General features: G+C 33.5%; 2 protein-coding genes across 3 annotated transcripts; one reads left to right on the top strand and one right to left on the bottom strand.

The window, feature by feature from the left end:
- The first annotated feature begins 2,053 nt into the window (after positions 1–2,053).
- Positions 2,054–6,602, top strand: LOC129912564 (pleiotropic regulator 1). Its single transcript, XM_055990862.1, has 3 exons — positions 2,054–2,259; positions 2,321–2,664; positions 5,579–6,602. Exons 1-3 carry the CDS (start codon positions 2,147–2,149, stop codon positions 6,517–6,519), a joined length of 1,398 nt encoding a protein of 465 aa, XP_055846837.1. The 5' UTR covers positions 2,054–2,146; the 3' UTR covers positions 6,520–6,602.
- A 2,295-nt stretch (positions 6,603–8,897) lies between these two features.
- Positions 8,898–16,206, bottom strand: LOC129912562 (ubiquitin carboxyl-terminal hydrolase 7). Of its 2 annotated transcripts, none has more exons than XM_055990856.1 (5): positions 16,003–16,206; positions 15,538–15,840; positions 15,152–15,390; positions 12,710–15,075; positions 8,898–10,125 (listed from the first exon to the last, which is right to left on the bottom strand). In XM_055990856.1, exons 3-5 carry the CDS (start codon positions 15,282–15,284, stop codon positions 9,358–9,360), a joined length of 3,267 nt encoding a protein of 1,088 aa, XP_055846831.1. In that variant the 5' UTR covers positions 15,285–15,390; positions 15,538–15,840; positions 16,003–16,206; the 3' UTR covers positions 8,898–9,357. The 2 variants fall into 2 exon arrangements, with proteins under 2 accessions (XP_055846831.1, XP_055846833.1); XM_055990858.1 differs by having other exon boundaries at positions 16,102–16,201.
- Positions 16,207–16,752: the final 546 nt, after the last annotated feature.

Below are 16,752 nucleotides of genomic sequence, written 5' to 3'. Positions count from 1 at the left end.
AAGCGGACATGAGATTTTTCTAGACTTTTGAGATATGTTATAGAATGGCAAAAGGAAGATATTGAGCAAAAAAAATTTCTACTAACATTCATTCCGAGGTTAAACCCTTATTTAACTGGATTATAGATTAAGCAAATAAAAGGAACTTTATATGGAATTATTTTTTTAAAATGCTTTTTAAAAGGAGGTTTTGGCAGCTTTTAATAATTATTATACCTCAGTGGGAAGCAAATCAACTATAGTTTGCTAAATATAATAGCGCAAAATTTTAAACTATTTAGTAAATTATGCTAAAGCCATTTAGTAAGTTACAGTTAAATATCCGTATTGTTTTGTCTTAGTAACTAACTAAAATGGCTTTAGCAATTTACAATCGTTTAAAATTTTGCGCCATTGTTTTAAATCCAAAAAAATTTAATTGTAATTTTTGTACCTAAATGCAAAGCCTTGTTCGCTGTTAATTATTTCGAAGATATTTTCTTCTGAAAGTAAGAAAAGACCTTTTTTGATGTCTAAGTCGATGGATTTGGAAGAAATTTTTCAAAATACATTTTTTTCGAGAATGGGTTAAGGCTTAACTACATACACCACTTTTTAAAAAAAAAAGTACAAGAGTGAAAATATTTGTTTTCTGGCTAACGCAATTGTTTTGTGAAAAAGAGTATACAAATTGTTTTTTAGACCAAAAACTAAGCTTTCTGCATCATTTGTTTTAATTTTCCAGTCCGGAAAACTATATAAAAATACGTTTGAAAATGTTCACTTTTGTACTTTTTCACTTTTTGAGCCAGTAAAGTTAAGGCTTAAAAGTGCAAAAGTGTACAATTTTCTTCAATTAAAATAACCAAATATACAGACTATAATTTTTGTACACTTTTTCAATACATTAACCCTATTGCAAAAATAAAATACAATGGTGCAAAATTTGTCTTTTGTAGTTGTAGTTGTAGAAAAATAAAATTTAGCAATTTTACACCTTTTTGTTGCACCGGATCGTGAATACCCCTACTAAGATAAGTATTTTAATACATTAGGGGTATTCACGATCCGGTGCAACGAAAAGGTGTAAAATTGCTAAATTTTATTTTTCTACTACTATAACTACAAAAGACAAATTTTGCACCATTGTATTTTATTTTTGTCATAGGGGTATTCACGATCCGATGCAACTGGTCTAGTATCATTGCAAAAGTGCAAAGGTGTAAAATCTTACAACACTACAACAACAAAATATACGGATCAAAATTTTACAACAGTCTTGCACTTTTGCTATACCCTAACCCTATTGCAACTTTGCAACATAAAAATACAATAGAGTAAAATTGTGTTTGACAGATGACAGAGCTCTCCGTCGCATCGCCCTTGATATACAGATTATCTTATTTATTCTGTTTGTAATGGTCGTCGCCACTCATGTCCCTATTTTGTTTCTTTTGTTGTAAAATAATTTGTGAAAAAATTAATAAAACCGAACAAAACAAAAAATTAAACTATCAAAATGGAAAAAAAGAAGAAACAACGGCGGAGGGATAAGTGCGTTCACGATCTATTGTGAAAAAATAAAATTTTACATTTTTACTACGGTTCTTGCACCAGATCGTGAATACCCCTAATATGTTTAGGGTATAGCCAAAGTGCAAAAGTGTACAAAATTGTAGTCTGTATTTTTGACTGTTTAAGTTTAAGAAAATATTACACTTTTGCAACGATACAAGACCATTTGCATCGAATCGTGAATAACCCTATTAACACAGGGCCAGTTGTACAAAGTTGCTGAACCACACTTTTATCATCTCCTAAATGTTAAAGGTGCAGTTTAGCACTGGTTCAAGGTCAATTTATGCTAAAATAGCTAAAGTCATGCCTCCACCTCCAAAGGAACAAAAAAATCATCGAATATAAATCGCAACTACGTGTTGCAACAACTGAAAGCGTACTTGTGTATACAGCTTAAGAAAAAGAAAACGTTCGAGAACCTAGATGGCGCTGCAATTTTTTTTTTTTTGACATTTTACTTGTCACTTTTGACATTTCTGGGCATCCACAAACAAAACGTTTCGATTTGCCTCCTCGTTTAGAAAATAAAACTATTTTGTTTAAACATTTTTTGAAAATTTATCTAGAAAATTGTTATTTTAAATAAAATATGGAAGAAGTACAAAGACATAGCGTTCACACATTAGTGTTTCGTTCGCTGAAAAGAACCCATGACATGTTCGTTTCCAATCAAGGTGCTCTTCCTGAAATCGATGAAAAATTGTATGATCACACCGAATTTTTGATTTTACAGAAAAACTATATTATTTAAATTTGTTTATAGAGATAAAATGAGAAAAGCAGTAAAAGCTAGAGACAATTACTCACTTGTATTTGAAAGAGTTAACAAAGCTCTCGAACTGAAACAACTGAATCCAACAACGGGCGGTCCCGATGAACCAGAACAACTTGCTATTACTAATGGACCATCTGGAAGTGGAAACAATATTGCCGATCCAAATAGTCAAGCATTGGTGCCAGTAACAGAATCATATCAATCTACTGTTGCTGGACTCATTAAAACAACTACAACCACAAACAGTGGAATGCAATTGATACCTAAGAAAGCGCCAAGTATTCCCAAGCCAACCTGGCATGCACCATGGAAACTGTCGAGAGTTATATCAGGTAAATGACATTCGGAACTTGCTACTTTTAAGTCTGAAAAGCATTTCTATTAACCGGTTCTAAAGAACCTTCGTATTTACTTTCTCCAAACTTAAGTTTTTCACATCTTAGTTCGATCAATTTTGGCATTCAAAAAAAATCAATAACTCAAAAAATGTATGATCTTGAGAATTGCTTCAGTCCGAATCACGAAAACCCATTTGGTTGCTGTTTTCGAAGCAATAATTTGGCGTTATATAATCTTTTTCAACTAAATTTGTCCCGGTTTACGAAAAAAATTGTTTTTTTTTCTTTCAAATTCAGTTTCAATATTTCTTTTCTTCAAGATATCTAAATTTAAGTAAGTTAAGTAGGTTTGGCATATCTTATCTTAAAAAAACTGATCATTTAAAATTCATATTTCTTTCTCCCAAGAACAAAAGTACCAATACCTTTCTAAAGGATTTTAGTATGCTGATTTGAATCCGAATTCAAAAAATTGTTCTCAGTGCTCGTTTTTGAGATATAGAAGTTTTTTTGAGATTTTCAAAAAAAAAACTTGATTTTGTGATTCTATAACACGTATTACGTATATCTCCAAATCCTGACGTGATAGAATTTTTTGACATATACATCATATTATGAGAAATATGTAAATCCTCCATATTTGAACCGAAAACGAATAGTATGTAGTTTTTCATAATATTCGAATCTAAAAGGTTTATTTTCTACATATGTATAATCATATTTTTCAAAAATCATTAAAAAAAAAATGTACCTGCTAGAGTTTTTATGAATATATCGTTGCTATGTGTCCCTATCTTTTTCTACTAAATAAATAGAGACAGAAATAATCAAAACGTTAACGTTTGATCGTAATCGTGTGCTGTAATTCAAACCCAGATTAAGATTCAGGAAAGTCAAATCTTTCATATTTTCAAAAAATTATTTGAAGGAGAAAAAAAGATAAATTTCGCAGACCAGTGTTATCGTCCTATTGCAACTGTCTGTCATCCCAAAAATTTTCGAATCCGTTACCTATCTGTGAAGTCTTCACTTTTAGCTGTAGATCCATTATCTGTGACAATCGGCATTGATTCATTCAAAATAAGTCAACTATAGCTAATTTGTTCCACTTTATCACATTTTGTGTCGATGCCTTTGAGGATCAAGGATAAAAAAAAACAAGTTGATTGTGTGTTCACCAATTTTAGCAAAGGGTTCGATAAGCTTTATCACAAAACACTTGTATCTAAACTAAGCGCTCTGGGTTTGAGCAAATCATTTTTAATATGGATTTCATCTTATTTAGGAAACGGAAGTTATAATGTGAATTTCAGAAATGAATTTTCTGATCAATTTTAATAACTGGAGTTTCATAAAGGCAACATTGTTAATAAATTTCGTAAGGGTACCTTTTATATTATTGATTTATCGGACTTATCGAGGATTTCCCTCATTTAAAAAAAAAACGCTAATTGAAAATATTCTTATAGACTTCTTAGATTCTTGGTTTCTGTCATAGAGAAAGGAATAGTTTCTGTTATAAATGAAACATTTGTACCAATTTTCATTGCTGTTACATTTTTTTCCGGTTTTTGTGGTATTAATTCCGAATTTCATAATTTCTTAAAAAAAAAAAACACCCTTTCATCAAAGATAAATTTGTATACTTTTTAGATTCTTAGTTCTTATCACAAACAAAACCTTTTCACTGAGTTTGAAAAATTATCAAAATTTATTTTAGCTGTTATTGAACCTTTCTCACGCATAACTTAACCCATAAAAAAAGCCCTTTCACCAAAAATAATTTTAAGAACTTTATGAATCTTTTATCCCTGCTTTATTCAAAATCTTTATCACAGATTTCATCGGTATATCATGTTTTTACATGGGTTTTGATTATATTTTACCTGTTGAATTGAAAAAAAAAAACAAGGAACCTTGTTCTAATCTAATTGGCTTTATTTTTATGTCATTATATTCAGCATCAAAAAATACCTTAAAAACATGTGCCATTCGACAAACAATTTTGTTCACTATATTTTCGACTTTCACCCCCTCCCTCTTGTCCGCAAAAAAACACCCTTCCACTCCACTTTTTTATAGACTTTTATGATCCTTGGTTCTTAACCCAAAAACAAACTTTTTGCCAAGTTTCATGAGTGTAAGAATTTTTTTTTACCTGTATTACATGTAAACCTAATTATATTAATTACTTGCGTTCAATTTTGAAAAACTCATTTATACTTTTTACGCTGACAATGGTGTAACGAAAACAGTCTTTTATTAAATTCAGACAAATATAAAACATCCGACCTCGGAATTATTCTTGACCAAAAACTTACTTTTATTCATCACTACAATTTAATTGTTAAATAAGCAAATAGAATTTTCCATGATCGTTGCGTCCTAAAAATACTTTATGTCTTTTGTGATACCAGTTCTAGAATACGGCTGTGTAATATAAGCACAATACTACTCAGTTCACATAAACCGCCTTGATATCATACAAATAAGGTTCATGCGTTTTTGTCTTCGTTTTCTCCCATGGTCTCAACACTTCCTCCGTATGCAAATAGATTAAGGCTTATCAATCTTCCGTTGTTATCATGCCATAGGCAGTATTTACAGTTATGTTTTATTATAAAGTTAATAAATGGATCCATAACATCTCCATCAGCTCTGGGTCGTTTAAATGTCAGCTACAGTCAAGCTAATTTACTCAGACAAATTATTTTATTTCCAATATTCAGGAGAACAAATTATGGTGTAAATAGTCCTTTACTATTTTATAATTTCTTCATTCAATGTTAATGTTGAAAGTAAAAAATTCAAACAAAATTTCTTAAATGATATAAATGTAATGTTAAGATGTAACGTTAGTATTCAACGAATTAAATAAATAAAAATAAAATATAAAAATCTTTTTCAGGTCATCTTGGATGGGTGCGTTGCATAGCTGTTGAACCTGGCAATGAATGGTTTGCAACCGGTGCTGGTGATCGTGTCATTAAAATTTGGGACTTGGCCAGTGGCAAGTTGAAGCTTTCACTCACAGGTCATGTTAGTACAGTTCGTGGACTTGCCGTCAGTAACAAACACCCTTATCTCTTCAGTTGTGGTGAAGATCGTCAAGTCAAATGTTGGGACTTGGAATATAACAAAGTCATTCGACACTATCACGGACATTTATCAGCTGTTTACTCTCTTGCACTCCATCCGACAATTGATGTCTTGGCAACTTCTGGTCGTGATTCGACTGCCAGAATTTGGGATATGCGAACAAAAGCTAACATTCACACTCTGACCGGTCACACAAACACAGTCGCCAGTGTGGTTGCTCAAGAATTCAATCCACAAATTATAACTGGAAGTCACGATTCTACAATTCGTTTGTGGGATCTAGCGGCTGGTAAAAGTGTCTGCACACTAACAAACCACAAGAAAAGTGTTCGTAGTCTCGTCATTCATCCAACGTTGTATATGTTTGGATCTGCTTCACCAGATAATATTAAACAATGGCGTTGTCCGGAAGGAAACTTTGTACAAAACGTATCTGGTCACAATGCAATTGTCAATTGTATGGCTGTCAATCAGGATGGTGTGTTGGTGTCTGGTGGAGACAATGGCACCATGTTCTTCTGGGATTGGCGAACTGGGTATAATTTCCAAAGGTTTCAAGCTCCCGTTCAACCCGGTTCAATGGATAGTGAAGCTGGTATATTTGCAATGTCATTTGATCAATCTGGATCGCGTCTTATTACAGCTGAAGCAGATAAAACTATTAAGATTTATAAAGAAGATGACGAAGCTACCGAAGAGAGTCATCCTGTTAATTGGCGACCAGATATTCTTAAGCGTAGAAAATTTTAAGACACAAAATAGGTACATATATTATGTTTTGTAAGAATAAACAGAAAATAAATAGGTCAGCAATGATTTTTTTAAAAACTAATTGTGTTTGTAAATTATTAAAATTAGTATGGTGTTATTGTAAAGGCAAATTTTTCAATAGTTAGTTAAAGCGTTTTATATGCGTATTGACATTCCTTTCACGATGTCACCTTTTTTATGCATTTTATTGGTTTTGAAATGGTTCGACTTCATACCCATAGCAGAATAGACAATCATTGAACCATAGAGTGGTTGACTGCTTAAGAGGCTTGTGTCTCCAGTGGTTCAGTTTTATTGATCTAACATCCGCTTTTGCTCGGATTTCCTTTACGTTCTCGAAAACCATTTTTTTTTTCGTTTGCTCGATGTGACCGAGCTTGTTTAAGCTTTTTGGATTACATCAACGTCTTGGTAGAGCTCATACTGTCCTCAATCAATAATCCTTCTCTACTTAATACTCGACGCCGACGGCAGGATTGACAGATTTTTTGTTTATAGTGCAAGTAATCAAAATTTTAAACTATTAAACTGTAGTGCCCAAGCCAAGTAGTAGTGGTTTTCTAGGATTTTCGGATTCGTTGAATCTTCACACCATCATTCGTAAAGTTGATTATTTATTCGGGATAAATAACTACCTCAAAATAACTGCTTTCAACAATAACATTTTTTTGCCCTAGGTGGCGGAAAGATGTTTGCTTATACGTAGGCAGGTAAAAATTGCATCTTCTCGGAGAGTCCCATTTCTCTCTTAATTGTTTGTGAAATGGTTAAGTGTGCTCTGGCCAAAGAAGACAAAAATTGTTTAAAAAAATGCCGGAAATTTGCCCTTGTATAGTACAAAAATCGTTCGCTTAATAACTCCTCAACGCTGACGTCCGCTTTTCCGACTCAAATTCGTCAACACAGAACCCAAAGCCAAGTTTATCCATCAAGGAACCCAGTGAGCAAGTTATTGCAAAACGTGGAATAGAATTTTTGACGATGGGGCGTATAGCTCATTTATTTGATTATTGTCATAACTCAAAAATCACGAATTTTGAGTTTTTAATGTAGAAGTTATTGGAATAATTTAATCCTGCAGAAATTCATTTCTTAGCTTTAAAAACTGACGGAGAAGGAGCACTATTTTTGTTTACTAAAAACTAACTTTTTACATACAAAAATAGATCGATACTAAATTTAAAACTCAGTTTTTTTGAGTTATGAAAGTATTCAAGTAAATTAGGGAATGAAATCTGTAATTGGTGATTTCAACCGCTCTTTAGGAAGGGCTATGTCTTTCATGAACACTTGTACTATTCTCTATTCTTTGGTGACGTGTTAGCATTCAATATTTGGAAGAACTAGCATCGTTCCGGTTTTAGAACCCGTAGCAAGCTGTTTCAATTTTTATAAAACCTTCGGCTATTGTTAGCTTCAAGTTAAAAAAAAGCCATTTTTATGACTCAAAATATTTGCATTAAATTTTAAAGTTCAAGTGACCTCAACTCCAAAAGCGTTTCGCTCAGGTACATTTTTTTTTTTCTTCGTTGTTAAAATTTTTGCAGCATTAATTTCTTCGTCAAATTGTTTTACAGTTGACACTGGAACATTATGCCATATTTAAATGCTTTGCCCCCTGCACCTATAACATACAATTCGCAAGATAGCATTGGTATGCGTTTAGTAATTTCCCTATTACCATGATAATAAAACTCTTCTCTTGAAGTTGATTAAATAAGTGGGCTAATCCATCTTTAAAAAATTTGACTGAAAAGCAGATTTTACCAGTAAGCTTATACGAATAAGTTTAAATATCGCTGTTCCAAATTTTTGAACATCGGATGGATGGGTATTTTGACCATCCTCCTTCAAGTTGATTGGATAGTTCTACTTTATAACGTTCGTTTATTGATTTTGGTGTCCATTAGTTTGCAAAATTTTCTTTCCATCCCTAACAAAATTGTCTTAAACCTAGTTACGCTTTAAAAATCTATCGGCCTTATACCGAATTCCATTAGCATTCGTAAAATTTCAACGATTCCCGAAAAAAAACCATCACAAAATCCGATCGTGTTGACGACCTGTAAGAACGGATTTCGTGATTGTTTTTCGTAGGAATCGTAGCAAATTTCCGATACGAATGAAATTCGCGATAAGGCTGTATATCTCAACAAATTGAGAAAATGGATATAGAAGATAGGACAAAGCAGAAAAAAATGTTTACTAAATGTTTAGGTGTTTTCAGTCTGACTTCTCAAATACTTTGCTCCGTAGAAATGTTAATCTTATTTTTAACGCAATGAAAACGAGATATTAACTAGTTTGGAATTCCAAATCCATTTCACAGAGACGAAAAAAAAAATAATAAAACTCAATTAAAATTGCTTCAGTTTTGAATATGATTATTTTTTATTTTTAAATTATGAATTTCCTCAATTATTATAATTTTACTTCTCTTTCGCATAATATAGTTGTGTGGTTGTTAAGAAAATATAGTATAATAAAATTTAACGGCAAATTAAAAAAACAAAACGCGAAACGTAAAAAAAACGTAACAGAAACACAATACACATATTTACATGTACCTACGGCAGAAAACAAGACTGGGAACATTTTTATTTATCTCATTCGGGTGCTCCAAAGATGTACAACAAATTTATTTTAATTTTTTTTTTCGAGTTTTATTTTTAAAATTTTGAATTTTTTTTTTTTATTTGCAATTTTTTATTTTGTTTCATTTTGATATTCAATAAGTTTCAATAAGCAAATCAGTGTTCTGTTTATTTGTTATTATTTTGTTTTGTTTTTTTTTTTTATGTTTTATCTTTCAACTTTTCAATTATAAATTTTAATAGCCTTTTCAGAGAAATTCAAAGAGGTTCTCTTGCGGGACTTATTAATGTGATCAAGGCCAAAGAAGGGCAGTGGTGTCCCACCAACAACAGTCGCCTGTGTTGTTCCATTTGGTCGGAATACATCCAAATCGATTAGGTTACTATCGACCACATCAGTTATGGAACCATTCGAAATGACAACAAATTTATAGCTCTCCCATTCTTTTTCTGGCACGTTGAGGCGTTTCTGGATTCGCTGCTTCAATGCTCCATAGGTTTCATTGTGCTTACACTTAATAAGGAACGGAACTCCAAATGAATTGTAAATTTCCTTACTGAAATGCGAAACTGGTATAAGCATTTCATTTTCAGCTAATTGGGTGTCTTCAAGTGGAACTTCTTCAATGCGGAACGTTTTTTGATTGTTCTGACTGGAGACTGTTTCGCTTCCCTTTTGTAAATTCTCTAATGGAACATCCTCTTTGAATACGCACATTATTTTGTGACTTCCCATTTTCATAAGGCGCAATTTCTTTCGACTATTTTCGGGAAATTGGATTTTCTTGGCCGCTTCGTCGAGGAGACTTTTGACGGTTTCATTTTTATTTGGATAAAGGACAAGTTCCTTTTCTTCTCTTAAATCATTTGATACCCAAATGCATTTGAATTGACGCTTGTTATCAAGCTCGTGTATACTCAAGGACAGTCTTTGATAGAAAATCTTTTTGGGGGCTGCTTTGCTGTATAAGATTAGATCTTTTATTATACCCTATAAAAGAAAAGAATAGTTAATTATAATGTCTTAAATTAATTATTTGAAAAAGAAACATTACACGAATAAAATAAATAGCATAGTAATAGAAGAAAGTGTACAACTTTTTCCGACACTTAGCGAATGTTAGGGGAAAAGAGAGGTTCTTAGTTTTTTAACTTAAAATGATAGGGAAAAATAAAGTCGAATAGTGTATTCTACATACGTTTACTCAGGCAAAAGAAAAAATCACTGTACTAAAAACAAAAAATTAAAAATAACGAGGGACTTTACTTGTTGTTTGGGTAACTTCAAGTCTAAAATAAAACTTGTGCAGTGGTTCAGGAACCTGAGATTGTAAGACCCACTAGATAAAGTTTACCTCTTTTAGATACACAACAACCATGATAAAAAAGCCTGTACAAGTATTTCTGCCTAAACAACTTACTGAAGCTCTTCATGTGCCATTTTCAGCTCCTCCTCATCAAAATTGAGGTAAAGGGCTGGCACACATATTTATTTTGATCATCCTACTGGCCCGCGATGGGTCAGCAACAAAAGAAGAAGTATTAATTCAATCCAGAATTAAAACAAATGCATACGGGGACAAGGTACTAAGTTCTCGGCCTGACACATAGTCCTTATATGGCATACATAAACTCATGTGACAATTTCCAAATTTGTTCCTTTTGGTTTGGAATTTTTTTAAAAATCATCCTCCGTTATTACTTGTTCAAATTTAAAACTCGAATATCGGGCAGTGGTTAGATTGTCTGTTTTGGATAGATAACCCCAAATGAAATTCATTCAAAGATGATAGAAACTTACACAGACCTTACTTCTTCCATGTCAACCGTCAAAAAACGGTCAGCCGAATTTAAACGTGGTCACACGTCCTTGGAAAATGACGCACATCAAATAAGGCTGAAAACAGCAGCCACAACAAAAACCATCGATAAGGTCCAAAAGCAATGAGGATATCCGAAGAAAGGGTGCGAACTGCGAAACATCTTGCACAAAGAATTAGCCATTGCTTACTGCTGATCAAAATCAAACTCAAAAAAGTTCTTTGAATATGCGAAAACTTCGGGATTTGGGGTATGATGTACTAGTCCATCCCCCCTATTTTGCTGATTGGGCATCATCACATTCATTTGTTCCCGAACATAAAAAAAATGTATCTCGGAAGCAAATCGGGTCCAATGAAGAAGTGAAAAAGATAAATTAATATTTTTAGGATGATTTTCGAAAAAAATTTTTGAAGCCAACCAAATTTGAAAATTTTCATATGAGGTTATGACATGTAAGCCTATATGGTATTTTTGAATTTTTGCGGATATTACACATTAAAAATGAAGAGAGAGTGATGAAAATCTCATATGTATTTATATTGGAAAGTAGTAAAGAAATCAGATACAGAGGGTGTTTGGTCGAGAGCCTTGGTAACATTCCGCATTGGATGACCTTATCGAGAAATGAAAAGTGCCCATTACACAATTTCAATATTATCCTTGGTGATTTTTACCCCAAGATCGGAATAATCGACGGTCACCATATTTCAAGCACGCCGACACCTTAGTATGTTAAGTTTGCAGATCATAATTTAAAATTAGAAACCAGGTATTCTTCCGCGATTATAGATATAGGAAGGAACTAAGGAGTTTACAAGGACTAGCAGGGCAAAGAAATACAACAATAACAAGATTTTATTTCTTTTCCGTTTCCATCTGCTTTTAAACCCACCACAAGGATAAAAAAGGAGTCATCCGTGATATAAGTTGCACACCTAAGTTGTCGGCATTCAGTTTATTGACCAAAATGGTTAGAATGAATCATTCAAAGGCCCAGGTCGAACACCGTTAGGGTAAAAGCAATAAAAAAGACGACAAACAAAATATCTTTCCATCTCAACTACAATGTAGGTCCTACATTGTGTAAGATCACTGATAAGTGATTACCAATTTTAAGTCGCAAAAAAATGCTGGTGCGCAACAAATGCTCCTTAACATAATTGTTAAGGAGCATTTGGACATTTAGACAGAAGAAAGTATGCCCGATTAATGAAAAGTTGGCATTTTGTGTCTTAGAAAAAAAAAAAGGTACACGATATGAAATACGTTAAACGCGGACGTATACAAGTTCACATAAAAGCCAAAATAAAAAGTACGACTGCCTAGCATAAACTTGGTTTTTATGTATGAGCTTTAGTTTTTTTATCAGGGCACTGCAAGCTAAGAAGATATCTCAATATTCTTGGTCTAAGAAGCAGTGCCACATGCAGGTGGAAGAATGACAAAATACTAAATTTTTAGAAAAGAATCAAGTTTGATGGCGAGCTAGAGCAATGCGTGGCACTCCTTGTTTTATTTTTTTTTTTTTTTATATCCTAATAATAAAGTAAGTAAGGAATTAAATTGTTTGTGTTTGTCGAACAAATTGTTTATAGTAATTAATTTAAATGAGACAGTTCGAAAGCATTAATAGGATTTAGGTTTGTATGTACGTGACAGTGAAATGAACTAAACTGAATAATAGTAAGTTAAGAATAGAGGTTCTTTCTTTGACAAATATAAGTGTAAACATTTTCATATTAATTTTTTACCTTGTGTGTATAAGGAATAGCATTCCCCGGAGCATCCTTATAACTGTGATTACATGTAAAGAACTGCAATTTATTCGGATCGGTATTAAGGCGTTCCGCAACTGCCTGTGCCATCTGATCATATGTATTACGATTCGATAGCTCCAGCACAAATTCCGGATCATTAGGGTTACATTTATCACAAAATGTTATCTCAACACGATATAGTAAATCCTTGAAGTAATCATCCACAGTTGGTAGCTCCAACTTCAAGCCAACATGTTCTTTTTCAAAAATCAATATGTATTCTTGCAAATTATCTTGTGATATTTGCAATACCTCTTCCAGAGTTTCTTCCAAATTTAAAATCTTCTTTTGGCTAGACTCATCATAAACTGTTAACTCAGTACCCGGTTCGAAACCCAAACTAGCATTAATTCCGGGTATGATTTCAATCAATCGTCGCCGTAGATCCTCTTGACTGCAACCAATGTAATTAAGGCGCTTATTCGTTGCATCATAGTATTTGTAGAAAATCAATACTTCGCGCTTCGGATTAAATGGCAGCAACGGATCGGGAGAATCTGGCGATGCCAGTTCTAGGAATATATTCCATGGCTTTTGCGAATTGGCCACATAGTCTATGGTGCGATTACCCTCACGATTAAAATCAATATATGTGAATTTTTGTAAATGAGATGAAGCCAATGACCAAATACGCATACGGTCCTTGTCCACACCAAATGTTCGACAAAACATTTCAACCAAATCGTCGATAGTTTGGTTTTGTTTGAGTTTGAAAATTCGTGGATGTACTTTCTCCAAATCGAAGAGTTTACGTTTTTGTTGCGATTCAAAGTACTCTTCCAAAATAACCTGAACAGTAACATAGAGATTAGCTTCAGCTCGCTCCTTACGACGTGCCGTTTCGATATTCTTCTCAATATTCAAACGTTCAACCAGCTCACTGGGTATCTCATCACCTGGAATTTCAGCCAAAACTTTCGGCAATTCTGATGCACGAATATAAACCAACATATAAGCATTGCTGCATTTAGCATGGAATGATATTTCCTCATCCATACCACCGTAATTCTGATCAATAGCCTCTGTCTTGCGACAACTTGAGACCACATCATCGTCAAATTTAAACCATTTACCATCTGCCTTTGGATTGATAAAAACCACATAATGTCCACCATGATTATCTCCCGAATGAACCAAAACTGCATGTAATACATAATCTGCTGGAGTTTCTTGCTTTTCAGCTAAATAACGATCTAAATTGATTTGCTCATAGAATTCAAAACGATCATTATACTTGATCGAGCTATCCGTAATAGGATCATATTGAAAACGCATTAAATGTAAATGCAAAACCGGAGGAAACGAAGTGAATATAACACCTTTGCTTGCTTCTTGTAGACCATAAACTCCTGCATCATATTTATTATCTCCCTCTAGGGTCTCTGATGCTATATAATCTAGGAAGGAATCATAAATGTTCTTCTTATCTTTGATATTCAATTGAATGTCATAAAAAGTCTCATAACGAGTACTATTGTATTCAACATTTTTGCATTTTATATATGATGACATTTTTCCTTCAAACAAACTAGGAATTGTTCCCTCCAAACAGGTTCCCTTCATCTTCGATTCCAACTTATCCAGCAGAACACGTAAAAATTCCTGAACATCATGTTGCATAAAGGAATCTAATGTCTCCCAACCAAAACTCTTGGTCAGTTTCTTTGTGCCCACTGGCTTATCGCCAAACTGCAAGTCATGGAACACTCTCTGCAATGACAATCCAACTGACTTTGCACTATCATCCGCCTCAGTTGGTATCTTATAAACAGCTGCACGCAACTGATTGGTAAAATAGAGCGTTTGCAACAACGAATTCATATAACAAGTGGCTCCTTGATTCTTCAAACCCACACAACCTGTATGCTTCTTCGAATCCCACAAAACACCATGTGGAGCATCTGCAATCACATGAACTTCCAGCACAATCGAATCATTTCGAACATAAGCCTTCTCGGGATCCTGCAAATCAGCCCAAGTTATAAAATTCGAATAACCATAGTCATTTTCTTTGTTATAAAACAAATGCTTTATCCTAGCTCGAGTAAAAGGAGGAGTATTTGGCTTAAAGCATTTTAACCTTAACTCAGCTATAGCATTACATGACCAAGCTGTTGAATCATTCTCTCCATTGCATTGCAAAAAGAATCCCATAGAACGTTCAATGGGCAAGACCATGATCTTCCATGGCAGCATACGAACATATGTGGGTGGGGATAGAATTGTCGTTTTCAGTGAAGAGATGTTATTGACAACAAATGAAAATGTTGCTTCCGCTCGGAATTGATCACATTTTGGATCTGTTTTTTATATATCATTTTAAGGAATAATTTTAGAATATAATTGATTTTTACCAAAAACAAATAGAAAACTTACCATTTTCATCAGAATCTTTAAGTTTAGCCAAGGATTGCTGCTGCTGCTGCTGTTGTTGTTGTTCATCAACGGCATATTCGATTTCTTGAGTATCCATAGCTTCTATTAGTGGGTCGGCTTCTACCACATCCATTTTACGTAATGTAAATAAGTGGTGATGTTGTTTTCTTTCTGCCTGCCTTCTTTGTGTCAACTTGAAATGCAGACTAAATGCTGTCACCGCCGCGCCGCACCACTGTCTTTATGGAAAGACAAAAAAAAAAAATCTATATATATGTAACCAATAACCAAACAAGGCCGATGATTTTTGTGTCGTTGTTCATTGCAATTGCAAATATTATATTTTATAACAAAAATAAAAATGATAATTGGAAATTTTTTCTTACCTTTAAGAATATGGAGAAGGCTTTGGCCTGGCCAAACAAAAATAAGAAAGAAACAAAAAAAAAAAGTAAATGATCGTCGAATCGACGACGACGATGAGGTGAACAAAAACAAGAGGCAGTTTTCTTCTTATTCGACTTTTTTTCTTTCTTCCTTTTTTAATTAGAAAAAAATATGTTCTTTTTTTCTTTATTACAAATTGGCGTGTTCTTTTGATGATGATTGGTTTGGTTTTTTTTTTTTTTTTGTTCTTGTTTGGTGGTCACAATCACAGGATTCGATTCGATTCACAGGCGCAGAGCAGGCTAAATAAAAAAAATATAAAATAGATGGATTTTTTGCAGTGAATTTATGTTAATTTTTTTTCTTGTTGAAATATCAATATGAGATTTTTTGGAGAAAAATTTCTAGTTAAAATTATGAATATTATATGATTTGTAAATGTTTAGAGGTTTTTTTTTTATTACATTTTGATTCTACTACTGCTAGCGCGATTATTATAAAATGTGGAAAATTAAAAAAAAATGGAAATACACAATTTTTTTAATTTGCACACAGTAGAGAACCTGTCAAAAACACACGAAAATAGAAATGAGTGTGCTCGGCTGCTAGATGGATGGATGGTGGCGCTCAGCGCTCAGTCAGTGGCGATGTTAGCTGTTTGTGCAGTGTGTTGTATGCAGCCGGAGTAGTGTTTTTTTGAAATGAAATCATTCAGCGGGTAACAAATGCGGTTGAAATTTGAGCTACAAAATAAATTCATGTTCATAAATTGTTGGAGTTGCCGTGAGGGGTCTTATTTTTTTAAATATTTTTGGCCTTATAAACATAAGTGCGTGGCTACACAGTGATTTTTCAATCGATTGAAAAATCACATGCGGTGGCTACACACTGTTGTGCCCAATCACGTTCCACTTTTACATTTTCTAGAAACAAATGTCAAAAAGAGGAAAAACTAAGAAATGGAACTGTACTGCCTTAAGAAAATTCAGTTCCCTTCATGAGCACCTTCCCCCTTCACTCTTCATCCCTCTTGCCAGCAAACTCACTGCTTAGGCGATTGAAAAATCACCGTGTAGCCAGGCACTAATGCCGACATTTCACGACTCGATTTTTGCAGTACAGAGGTGCGTTCTTTTTCTAACAATAGTCAACGATCGTTGTTATGTCAAAAATTATTGTTGAAGTGTCATTGTTAGAAATCGTTGGATTTTTTA

This window comes from Episyrphus balteatus, chromosome 2 (genome assembly GCF_945859705.1).
Source record: "Episyrphus balteatus chromosome 2, idEpiBalt1.1, whole genome shotgun sequence".
Taxonomy (NCBI): Eukaryota; Metazoa; Arthropoda; class Insecta; order Diptera; family Syrphidae; genus Episyrphus; species Episyrphus balteatus.
This window is presented reverse-complemented; position numbering and strand designations above follow the sequence as displayed.

Excerpts from the sequence above, each read along its gene's own strand:
- LOC129912564 (XM_055990862.1), top strand. The coding sequence starts at position 2,147 with ATGGAAGAAGTACAAAGACATAGCGTTCACACATTAGTGTTTCGTTCG. Across the intron at positions 2,260-2,320 it reads CCTGAAATCGATGAAAAATT|AGATAAAATGAGAAAAGCAG; the intron begins GTATGATCACAC and ends ATTTGTTTATAG. Across the intron at positions 2,665-5,578 it reads ACTGTCGAGAGTTATATCAG|GTCATCTTGGATGGGTGCGT; the intron begins GTAAATGACATT and ends AATCTTTTTCAG.
- LOC129912562 (XM_055990856.1), bottom strand. The coding sequence starts at position 15,284 with ATGGATGTGGTAGAAGCCGACCCACTAATAGAAGCTATGGATACTCAA. Across the intron at positions 15,076-15,151 it reads TAAAGATTCTGATGAAAATG|ATCCAAAATGTGATCAATTC; the intron begins GTAAGTTTTCTA and ends TATAAAAAACAG. Across the intron at positions 10,126-12,709 it reads CTATTCCTTATACACACAAG|GGTATAATAAAAGATCTAAT; the intron begins GTAAAAAATTAA and ends TTTCTTTTATAG.